At 40.1% G+C, this 10,564-nt stretch overlaps 2 protein-coding genes across 5 annotated transcripts; both read right to left on the bottom strand.

Annotated features, from left to right (window-relative positions):
• On the bottom strand, positions 1 to 7,705 carry LOC149303322 (cysteine-rich protein 2-binding protein-like). Of its 4 annotated transcripts, none has more exons than XM_089481583.1 (10): positions 7,422 to 7,705; positions 7,157 to 7,253; positions 6,723 to 6,844; positions 6,338 to 6,519; positions 4,345 to 4,767; positions 3,309 to 3,859; positions 1,551 to 1,687; positions 1,268 to 1,443; positions 805 to 995; positions 1 to 174 (listed from the first exon to the last, which is right to left on the bottom strand). In XM_089481583.1, the coding sequence occupies exons 1-10, from the start codon at positions 7,703 to 7,705 to the stop codon at positions 1 to 3; spliced, it is 2,337 nt and encodes a 778-aa protein (XP_089337709.1). The 4 variants fall into 4 exon arrangements, with proteins under 4 accessions (XP_089337709.1, XP_089337710.1, XP_089337712.1 ...); XM_089481584.1 differs by having other exon boundaries at positions 7,157 to 7,278; positions 7,453 to 7,705; XM_089481586.1 differs by having other exon boundaries at positions 1,268 to 1,377; positions 7,157 to 7,278; positions 7,453 to 7,705.
• A 214-nt stretch (positions 7,706 to 7,919) lies between these two features.
• PET117 (PET117 cytochrome c oxidase chaperone) lies at positions 7,920 to 9,905 on the bottom strand. Its single transcript, XM_089481676.1, has 2 exons — positions 9,810 to 9,905; positions 7,920 to 8,069 (listed from the first exon to the last, which is right to left on the bottom strand). Exons 1-2 carry the CDS (start codon positions 9,903 to 9,905, stop codon positions 7,920 to 7,922), a joined length of 246 nt encoding a protein of 81 aa, XP_089337802.1.
• Between the last annotated feature and the right edge of the window lie 659 nt (positions 9,906 to 10,564).

The raw sequence follows: 10,564 nt of genomic DNA, 5'->3' as shown, positions 1-10,564 counted from the left end.
TCACCTCCGCAGCCTGAGGAAGAAGGCATGTTTACACTCTTTGCTATCCAAAGGATAATATTTGTCATAAAAGTCCAACACGTACTCCTCGGTCTTGAAGCCTAACTTCTGGTAAAGCAGCATTGCGGGGTTGTTTGCAGAAACGTGCAGAGTTACATCTTTGCCCATGCATGTCTGCAATAAAGGAAAGAAAAATACAGAATAAGTACATTTTGTACAGCGGGTTTAGAGAATGCCCTGAAGCAGTAAGGAGCAGATGGGGAAACTCATTTTAACAAAAATAGAACAGAAACTGAAAACTCAATTCGAGGAGGAAAAAACATCCTAGTCCATGTTTGACAATATAAGGTGTGGAGAAGACAAGCATACCCTTGCTTTCAACATGAATGAAAGGGAATAGGATAGTCATCCCAACAAACCAGGTCAGCAAAAACGAAGAATTATGGGCTGATGTTTCGTTTCACTGCATTAAGAAATAGGTACCTGTTAATTTTATGGTGCAAAAAAAAAATGAATAAACAATGCCTTGTACAAACTGGCTTAATACTGGCTCAAAGTATTTTTCCATGTGATTTTATTTCAACCAAATCCTAACTTGATATTACTCTAAAAGGTAGAAATTAGAGACCACCTGGCTACCGTATGCATTCAAGTGATGGGCCTCGTGTCCCTTTAACCTTATTGGCAGATGCAATCACTTCTGATGCCTCAAACTGTTAGGTGGTACATGGCACTTGGTCTATATGGTTCTCTCTCTTATATAAAAGTCTAACGGCAATCTTACATCAGTATAAAAAAAGTTACCTGAATCAGATGGTAAATCATAAATGTTGCAATGCCAGATCTTCTCCACTCTGGGTGAACAAACAGGAACGAGATGTAGGCTTCGTTGTACTTTACATCAGGAACCATGAAGCCAAAAGCAATTATGACTTTTTTGTAGAGAACCACAACACTGAAATCTGGATACTGCAGGCACTCGGATAGATCAATACCTGGGGAACCAAAGTTCATAATAATTTGTTAGGGTGAACAGGGCATTTACGGTGGCTTTACCAAGGAGCTGTTGGAGATAAAACAAATGTAATTTCTTCACAATGCCAGTGGTCTCATGTAGTGCACTCATGTCATAAATCATTATTAAAAGCACATCTATATGGTATAAGTATGATTTATTACATAGATATACTACCAGAAAGCTTGAGAAGCACATGTCCATTCCTGATGACAATAAGATGTCTTTGAATCTTTACCCCCATATTCCTACCTGGCCAGAAGAATTCTTGGCATATGCAGTTGATTGTGGGGATGTGGCTCGGGCGGACATAGCAATAGTCAATTGGGGATTCTGCCTCTGGGTTCCAGCTGGGATCGTTTCTATGAGGATAGGCACGGATCTGTGCCAGTAACTGCACCTTGGCGGGTCTTGTCTCATAGTCTCGCCTGGCAGAAAATGAAAAGAAAAAGCCCCTTTCATACAACTGTAATGGACAAACAAACATGCATGAGAATCAGACAAGACACTAGAGTCCCAAATTATAGACGCATACCTGATGTAGGGCTTTAGGATTCTGGAGGTATAAGGACTAACGATACTCAGGTCTGTGTTCATGTCCTCTGACGCACCCAGGCGATACAGAAACTTTGTCGTCAACTGTCTGATTCCTTTCCTTGCTGGCTGTGTATTCTTCAAGGCAACACAACACAGATAGCATTAACAAGATGTACAATAGCAAAAATGGCCATGCCCAAGAAGAGCTCACAAAAAATATTTTGCACAAACCACAGCAGCTGTACAACAAATGTCTATCTGGATAGCTATAATCAAAATACATAGTATTTTAGGTTGGGGAAAAAAAGACCTAAGTCCATCAAGTTCAACCCTGTCCTTCCTGCTTCCAAAACAAGGCAAAAAAAATCCTTCTTGACTCCAAAAGGCAATCAGATTTCTCCTTGGATCAAGAAGCTCTCAATATAAATATTTATTTTATCATTTGTATGTTCTGGTTTTGTAAAAAAAATATGCAGATTCTTTTTGAAGGTATCCATTGTATCTTATAGAACCACCTATCTTGGCAGTGAAATCCATACCTTTATTGTCCTTACTGGAAAGAATTCTCTCTTTTGTTGTGTATGAAATCTTCACTCTTCCAGTCTCTAAGGATGACCTTGTTCTTTGTATATGTCTGTTAATGAACAGGTCACCGGGGAGCTCTTTATATTGGCCCTGCACATATTTATACAATATTATTATATCCCCTCTAATAGGCCACTTTTCTAGCATATATATATATATATATATATATATATATATATATATATATATAAAAAGATGCAACTTTTTTTCATAACTAAGACGTTCCCATTCCCTTATTAATTTTGTGGCCGTCCTTTGCACCTTTTTCTAGTTCTATAATTTCCTTTTTAAGGATCGGTCCCCAGAATTGCACCGCATATTCAAGGTGAGGTCTTTATTGACTAAACAAGAGGCAAGATGACATCCCCCCCCATAAACCCATACCCTGTTTTATATATGACAATATTGGATTGGCCTCTGCAGCTGCTGACTGGCATTGTGCACTGTTGCTAAATCTGTCTACAATTATTCCTAAATCCTTCTCCTTAGTAGTTTTTCCCAGGGAGATAACATTTAAAGTATACGCTGCATTGTTATTACTTTCCTCCACAATGCATAACCTTACATTTATCTGTATTGAACTTAATTTGTCACTTGCTTGCCCAGTTCCCCACTGTGACTAAATCATCCTGAGGGGAGGAACATTAAGGTTAGTCTGTATTACCCTATCATAAAACACTGAGACATGGCTCTCAATGCAACATGGGAGATAATAAACAAATCAAAAGAAGAGGATCCAGGACAGATGCACTCTTAATACACTTAATACTTTGGTCCAGTTTGAGAATTCTCCATCTACAAGCACTCTTTGCATTCTATCTTTTAGCCAATTTCCAATCCAAATACATACATTTGCCCCTAAGCCTATTTCTGTCAGTTTGTACAGGAACCTTTTGTATGGAACCGTACCAAATGCCTTAGCAAAGTCCAAATAGATCTACTGCCAGGTGCAGTGCATCCACATCTTTTTCTGCATCAGTAACATAATTTAAAAATATATATAAAAAAGCCAAATAAGACAAGATGCATGTTGGGAAATATACTATATGCACAAAATATGGGCAATATAACATCTTCTTTACTCTGAGTTTTCATGTATTGCAGGGAGTACAAGGTTATTTACCACGGCAAGTGGAAGCATGTTTCCGCAATTATTTTAGAGATCACTTACTTGGAATCTGTCCAGTATTCTTAAGTCTTGGCTTGTTGTTTGAAACTCTTGGTCAGAGGACAAGGGCCTGTTAATTGAGCCTTCTCTAGCTCCATAAACTCCGCCTACGAGGAGCAGAGCAGCACTCACTGCTTGATCCAAATCAAAAATTGGCATCCCTCTCTCACGCTTGGCCTTACGGACTAATAGTTTTCTTCTAAGCCTCCTAGCCTCTGGGGTAACAGCAACTGCATTGGGGCAAGCTTCAATGCGTTTCAAAAGTAACTTTTCTTCATAAAGACTAATAGATTTGTACTGAGGTCCTTTGCTTTTCTCCTTTTCGATCGGCGCGGGCCTCTTCTTCAAATGTCCTCTTTCAGTTGCGGAGTCATCAAGCGATTCACTCTCCACCCTCTCGGCTCTTTCCTCTTCACTTTCTATTTCTTGTTTTATCTGCATAGAGGTTTTGACTTTTTTTCGACTCATGGGGCCTCCTCCAACTGGAGCATTGGGAGGAGGTATATATTCAATCCCTGGATCGATTACACCATCTGCATCCATCTCATCATCATCTGTGGAAAAGGAATACTGCAAATTACAACAATGCAGGTATACTAACCACACCTGATAAGACACTTTAAGAGGAAATAGTTCATTTCACTTAGCAATGCCCACAACATAAACAAAATATCTGAGAACTAAAAAGAGAACATTTTTTAAGCCTTCAAAGAACATGAAGGATTCATACAAAGTGCCCTGGAGTATAATGCCAACACTTTGTTGTAGCCACAGCTTTTGATAGTGACTTGGAGAATGAGAATGTGTGATGGAGATTTAAGTATGCTCACTAACTAGCTATTCACGTTACAACATACTTTACACAGATATGGAGAAAGTGATCCAGATCTGGTGGTCTTGCACCTATCAAGTCAGTGACATGGCTATAAGATAGAAAAAGAACCAAGTGTTATCCCTAGAATGTTTTTACTTTTCTTTTTATAAAGTCCTTTAAAGTGTTTCAGAGTTAGAGAGCACAGCTAACGGGAACACTACTCACCATGAAACAAAGCTTCGGGTGGCATGACATCGGGTATAAGATCAGCCTCAGAAAGCAGACTTGGAGTGGCCGAGTGGGATGCTGGAGTACCAGGGGCAGAGAAGTCCAGAGATGGAGAGGGAGATGGGCTTGTCATAGGAGTTCGGTCTGAGGAACTCATAGACGAGAAGTCTACCACCTCTCCTTTTTCAAGTACAATGTCAGGCCGACGGCTTCTACCGCTAGAAAACTTCACAGGTGTGGAACACGTGCTGCGATCTGCAAAGCCTGCAGCTTCTTTCTGGGCTCTTCTTATTTCCTTGGCTTCTTGAGTGCGTGACCTCTTCTCCTTCAGCTCAATAGCAGATTCCACAGGGTTTCGACTTGCTCTCTTCCGGAGGCCTTCTACAGTGATTATTGGATCCAATGTGGTTTTTACAGAAACTGGAGACAGAATACAGCTATGTGACTGACTCATCATACCACAAGCCCCTATGGCTTGCGTGATTATTCCACTTATAACAGCTTGGGCATATGAAAATAGTGTGTATAATGTACTGGCCGTTCACAGATCTCCTATGAAATACACAGCTGACAAATGCAATTCTTCTTCAAACTAAAATGGCACCTAAAAACGGTTTAGCGCTGAACAATCCAGATTTGTGCAGCTCCTAATCGTATATCCTCGACAGTTTAAGTATGTAATGTTGCCAGACAGAAAATTAGCAAACAATCAATTATAGCTATTATGTTTGTCTGTTTCTATTGAAACGCACGTTGAAGTATATTCACAAAAGTGGGGGAATTTATATTTCACTGGTTCCTGAATATAATCTTGAATCACATTTAGCGAGTCAAAAAAAAAAACAAAAACAGTATCGCAACTTTAGCCTGTGCTTCAAAAAATGTACTATACATTTTGATTTTCTAGATAAAGTTTTACTTAACTTAATTAAGCATACATAAGATTTGGGACAAAGTTACACCAGATTTTACTGTAAATTAGATTATTTGGCATCTACAGCATGCCACAGAGACTTCCACTGTGGATTTCCACAGGGAAATGATATGAACAAAGTACAGACAAAGAAAAAAAATATTAAAGGTTATGAAGTATAGCAATTTTATATTATAGTCGGAGGCTGGCAAACACTTATTCCATTTATAAAAAAGCCAGACAAGAAGCCATTGAATGGGACAGAAAATACTCAAGGCATACTAAAATGTGGCATGGGAGTCCAGCACAATACCAGTGCGTGAGGATGAAAATATGAATATTTTAAATAACTGTTTTATTCACATTGCACACAGATGTACAGGAATACCTAAACTGGTGCATCTTTACAAACTACAGCAATTTATACTATTTATTCAGGAAAGCCCTGTGAAGGGATGTGTACTCCATGGAATGTTTAAAGATACCCTGATGACCATGTTAAACTACCATGGGTTACTACACATGGTGGGATGCGAGACAATAGTATACTTTTTTTATGAGATCATACTGTTTTACACTTTATCCCTTAGGTTTAGATAAAACCATGCAAAGAAGATTAGGGTGATGTGTACACACTATGTAACTCTGAGGCACAGAATAACAGATCGGAAAATACTGCCCTCAAGTAATTTACTAATGTTATGAACTCAGATGAAATACCAAGACAATATCAGGAGGTGTGGCTACAAGAGTTAATTGACATATCAGAGACAATATTATTACAAGGCACTGGCGGTGAATTATAGTTAAGACTCGTGGTCAGAAGTCTATTGTAAGTTCCAAAGCACATTATTTCTGGTCCATGGCAATAATTACTAAACAGGAAGGTACCACATCAAGATAGGCATCTTCACAGAGAACATCCAAATTATTTAAATGACAGAAGAGCCCCCCCCACCCATTCACTCAGATTATTAGGCTATCATTTACTGTTAAAGAAGCAGCTTCCATTAAAATGTTCTAAAGGGAGTGGAAGACATGGGTAAGAGCGCACTTTAAGTTGTAAAATGAGCTAACCTTTTGTCTTCTGTGAGGGAGTGGAGTACTTTTCTCCTTCAGGTTTCATGGTGGGGGGTTTGTTGTGGACAAGTTTCCACCATCCTGGCTCTCCAAATTCTTGAGCTCCAGACCTGAAGAACAGTGGACTTCCCACAGAGAGACATCCAGCCACAGTGCTCCACCAGGTCGAGGTCTTCTTCCTGGGGCAAGGAGAAGAGAATATCAATAACAGGTTCCAATAGATCTTGTTCATATTACCTTAAAACAAGCTTAGTGCATATTGACCATTAGCACAAATGTATCCAAAAAAAGCCATCTTAACTGAATATTTCAGGCATGGCTACATAATAACCAGCTTTTATTTAAAGATGTGTGTTCTTAAGTTTCCTTTCAGTTAACTTACCTATTTCCCAAAAGAAAAGTCCAGTGTTTTTCAATAAAAGAGCAAATATCTTCCTTCCATCTGAAGTAGCCCTGTCGACCTGTTCCTTCCAGTGATAGATTGTACATAGCCAACATGACCACCTGTGTAATTAACATACCAATTTCAAACCTCTTTGCCTAAGACAGAAACTCATACATTCTTTGCTGAACATGTTCTCTAAGAATTATTTTCTGATGCCCAAAAACGAAATATCACAAAACAAAGACTATGTTGGCCTCGACATAAGTGGGTGTTTAGAAGTAGCTGTCCCACTAGCCTACAGATCACAAAAAACACAATGTTTTTCCACATCAACGCTTCAACATAACTGATCCCCTACGAAGTCTATTTCATACTCATCATGCCCATAGCACACAAACAACATGTACAAACATCTGTATTTTACTACTTACCTGCTGCCAAGTTAGTCTTAAGCGCTCAAACTGTTCTTTGTCATCATCAGAACAAGCAGAGCATATGAATTTGAAGAAGTTGTCACCTTTTAAGTAGCTGGGTGGATCACCTTGTAGCTGGGCTAAAAAAGAAGTTGAAATCTTTCATGAAACATGCTGAAGAACAAACACCTGTAACCTCTAACACAAAAATTCTGATTCTGAGCACAAATGGTACTATAAACAGTTAGACATTTTATTCTACACACAAAAGCATACATACAACTTCAATGTCAAACTATTAAAAACATGCTTACTTGCTGGAATCCATTTTTGACACTTTTCACAATAGAATGGCATTTCTTCCATCCATGGTGGATCCACGTCATCGCCAACGTCACTATTCAAGGAATCTCCACTTTGATCATGAGATAGATCGATAGATGCCTGGTCTTCAGATTCCACTAGAAGAAGTGTTTCTCCTTCAACCTCCCCTTCTTCCAAGCCTTCGGAAGTAGAAGTCCTTGTGGTTTCATCTTCAATATGTGCCATATGTGTAGAGATGTCCATCTTCTACACACAATAGTCAAAAAGTAATGTGCCTAGTGGTTTATCGCCTAGATAATCAGCACTTTCCTCTACAAGAAAGGTGGAAAACACACCCTTCCGCCATAGCACAGGAAACAATGGCACTCAGTTTTTGTATAATAATCCCAATTTTCTCACCAATGTAAAATAACCTTAAACCTCAGAAGCCTGCTTTGCAAACTTTGTAGGGGCCAGCTTAGGACTTGTTAGATCCTTCATTCAAAAGATTTTTCTCACGTTCGGCCTCAAGCAATTTAGTCAACTCAATCTGGTCCTGCAAAAGGCGGAGGTTTTCTTGCTTGCGATTCTGCCTCTCTATGTCCCGATATACACCTTCACGCAGTCTCTGCAAATCAAAAGGGACAGACAGTAAATCACAGATCACTTTAAATAGTTTTTTAATTCTCGTAACACTAATTTCAGTTTAACCTAAACAAGGTTTATTAGTGCTGTTTTTATATTCGTCTCCGGTTTGCCGGTGCACATACATGCCGTACTCCCCGATCGCCAGCTCTAACACTGGCTTGCGGGAGAGTTCGGGGGGGGGGGGGGACCTCTTGTGTTTGCTTGAGGTCAGCGTATTGGTTCGAATATAAGCCGCACCCTAAAAGTTAAGGTCTTTTTTAAAGAAAAGGTTTTGTAATAGATATGCTGCCACTCAGCGTAAGTGCCGGCACCGGAAGTTGTATACGCGCAGACGTTCACCGCCTGCGGCGATGTGCGCGTAAACAACCTCCGCTGTCGGCACTTCTGCACGATGTGCTTTAACAATCTACCTTGCCGGGAGTCCCGGCAAGGGATATTGTTAAAGCACATCGAGCAGCCGTGCCAGCAGCGGAGGTTGTTTACGCGCACATCGCCGCAGGCGGTGAACGTCTGCGCGATATGCTTAGACAGTCTCCCGTGGAAAGTGCTGGCAGGGAGGCTGTCTCAGCGTATCAGAGAGTAGGATACGGGTCCCCTGCACCGCTGTGGGGGATCTGCTGCATCCTAACCCTGCTGTCTGCCTGGCGCCCGGAACTGCATGTCCCAGGCGTCGGGCGACTTGAATTGCGCATTCCTGCGCTAAACCCCGAATATAGGCCGCACCCCCACTTTAAAGACTTAAAGTGTGTGTGTGTGGGGGGGAGTGCCACCTATATTTGGTTAAATACGGTATTTACTGCTACTTATCGGCTGTTAAAGTTAAAGTGCATATGAAGACTTTTAAATAAATAAATAAAAAAAGGCTCTTCTGTCCGTCCTTTTCATTACTAGACAAAGGAGGCGTCCAAAATGTTGGTGCATATAGTTAATGCAAATGGTTACTCTTCCATCAATATATATATATATATATATATATATATATATATATATATATAATATATAACGAATGTAAAAAATAGGAATGAGGCGATGTGTTACATGATTTACACATTTCTAGGATTTAGATAGCACTAGGGATGCACTTTTTTACAATTGGGGAACGTTCAGCAGAGTAGCTGTTACGGGACCTGTAATGTTTTTAGTTGCCTTTGGATTTGTATTTCCGTTGTAAGCGCAGCAGCAGCAGCGCAATCTCATTTTACAGATAGAAAGCGAGGTAGATTATAGATTAATATGCGCCACTCCATTTAACTTCCGTTAGGCTGCAACAGAGGCAAAATAACTACCTCACTGGCTGTAAACATTCTCTTTCATGGGGCATTTTCTCCATAGGACCTAAAGAATAGTAGTTTTAAAAAAAATAAAATAATATATATATATATATATTTCAAGATATTTTAAAGATAACGTTGCATTTTAACTTAATGTCAGCACTCGGTGTTTTTGAACAATGCTGCGCTGCAGCAAAGCAATTTTTATGAGAAGCGCAAGTGGGAGCCATATATCAACTTTTGTTTTGTTTTAGATCAGCTTTGTCACAATACAACAATGACACTTTCCGCTACGCCAAACCCCCTGCGCGTATATAATTTACACGCACATAGACGCTCGCACGACCTTCAGAAAGCGACTAGTACGTGAAGCGGCAGGAGTCAAAAATCATCTCTCTTTAGCCGCCGAGCGGGGAATGCGTAGTCGGTGTCGCACTGGTTGCACCAACCTCTCTGTCCAGCCTCTGATTCACGTGTACCCCAACGACGGTGGCAACGGACACGAGGACAGAGATGCCCAGCACCACCTTGGACCGCGTAGACATGCCTGCAACAGCGCAAGGCCGGACAGGGCGGAGCTACGGTGGAACGCAAAAGCCGGATATTGTGCTGTCGCACCGGAAAGGGTTTACTTCTTAGGAGACGCGTGAAATCACCGTTGGGAGAAGATGCCACCATCTTTGTCGATGGCATTCACCTCGTAGAGAATGCAACAGTCTTATTCCCCAAGCAAATGACGCATCTGACTGCCGTAGGAATTAGACTGTTGACTGTAGTTGACTGGGTTGTCTCTTAAGGTTTAAACACTTGTTTTGTTTTACATTGGTCCTCAGATACGTAATGTAGTAGTTGTATATTTTGCCATAAATGAGCATAAATGTTCATTCAGAAGAAGTCATTCTTTATAAGGAAGCTGCTCCATTACTCTTTAATTTCTGCCTCCGCACTTTTTTCAAGATCCAGAATGCCCTTTTTATGTTTTTCATATCTCAAAGACTGGATGTTCTTATTTGTACTTTTATACAATATGTTTGTTAAACCATAATTTCTCTTCTATCTTGGTATTTGATGAACTCGCACAAATTAGGCAATTAGGACAAGTATGACCTTCTTTTGAAATCGTAGAAATACATAGAACACTAATTATTAGCGCTAACATGTAAACAAAAACTGCACTATAATAATAGAAAATAAAAACATTTTT

Source organism: Sceloporus occidentalis, unplaced genomic scaffold (assembly GCF_023333645.1).
Source record: "Sceloporus occidentalis isolate IW3139 unplaced genomic scaffold, rSceOcc1.0.p SCAF_15, whole genome shotgun sequence".
Taxonomy (NCBI): Eukaryota; Metazoa; Chordata; class Lepidosauria; order Squamata; family Phrynosomatidae; genus Sceloporus; species Sceloporus occidentalis.
The sequence above is the reverse complement of the archived record's forward strand: the minus strand, read 5'-3'. Positions and strand labels throughout refer to the sequence as shown.

What these genes read in the sequence shown, in the direction of transcription:
- PET117 (XM_089481676.1), bottom strand. Translation starts at nt 9,905, where the DNA reads ATGTCTACGCGGTCCAAGGTGGTGCTGGGCATCTCTGTCCTCGTGTCC. An exon ending in ATCAGAGGCTGGACAGAGAG is followed by an intron (nt 8,070 to 9,809) that starts GTTGGTGCAACC and finishes TTTGATTTGCAG; the next exon opens with AGACTGCGTGAAGGTGTATA.
- LOC149303322 (XM_089481583.1), bottom strand. Translation starts at nt 7,705, where the DNA reads ATGGACATCTCTACACATATGGCACATATTGAAGATGAAACCACAAGG. An exon ending in ACTTTTCTTTTGGGAAATAG is followed by an intron (nt 6,520 to 6,722) that starts GTAAGTTAACTG and finishes TCCTTGCCCCAG; the next exon opens with GAAGAAGACCTCGACCTGGT. An exon ending in ACCCGAAGCTTTGTTTCATG is followed by an intron (nt 3,860 to 4,344) that starts GTGAGTAGTGTT and finishes CCTTTTCCACAG; the next exon opens with ATGATGATGAGATGGATGCA.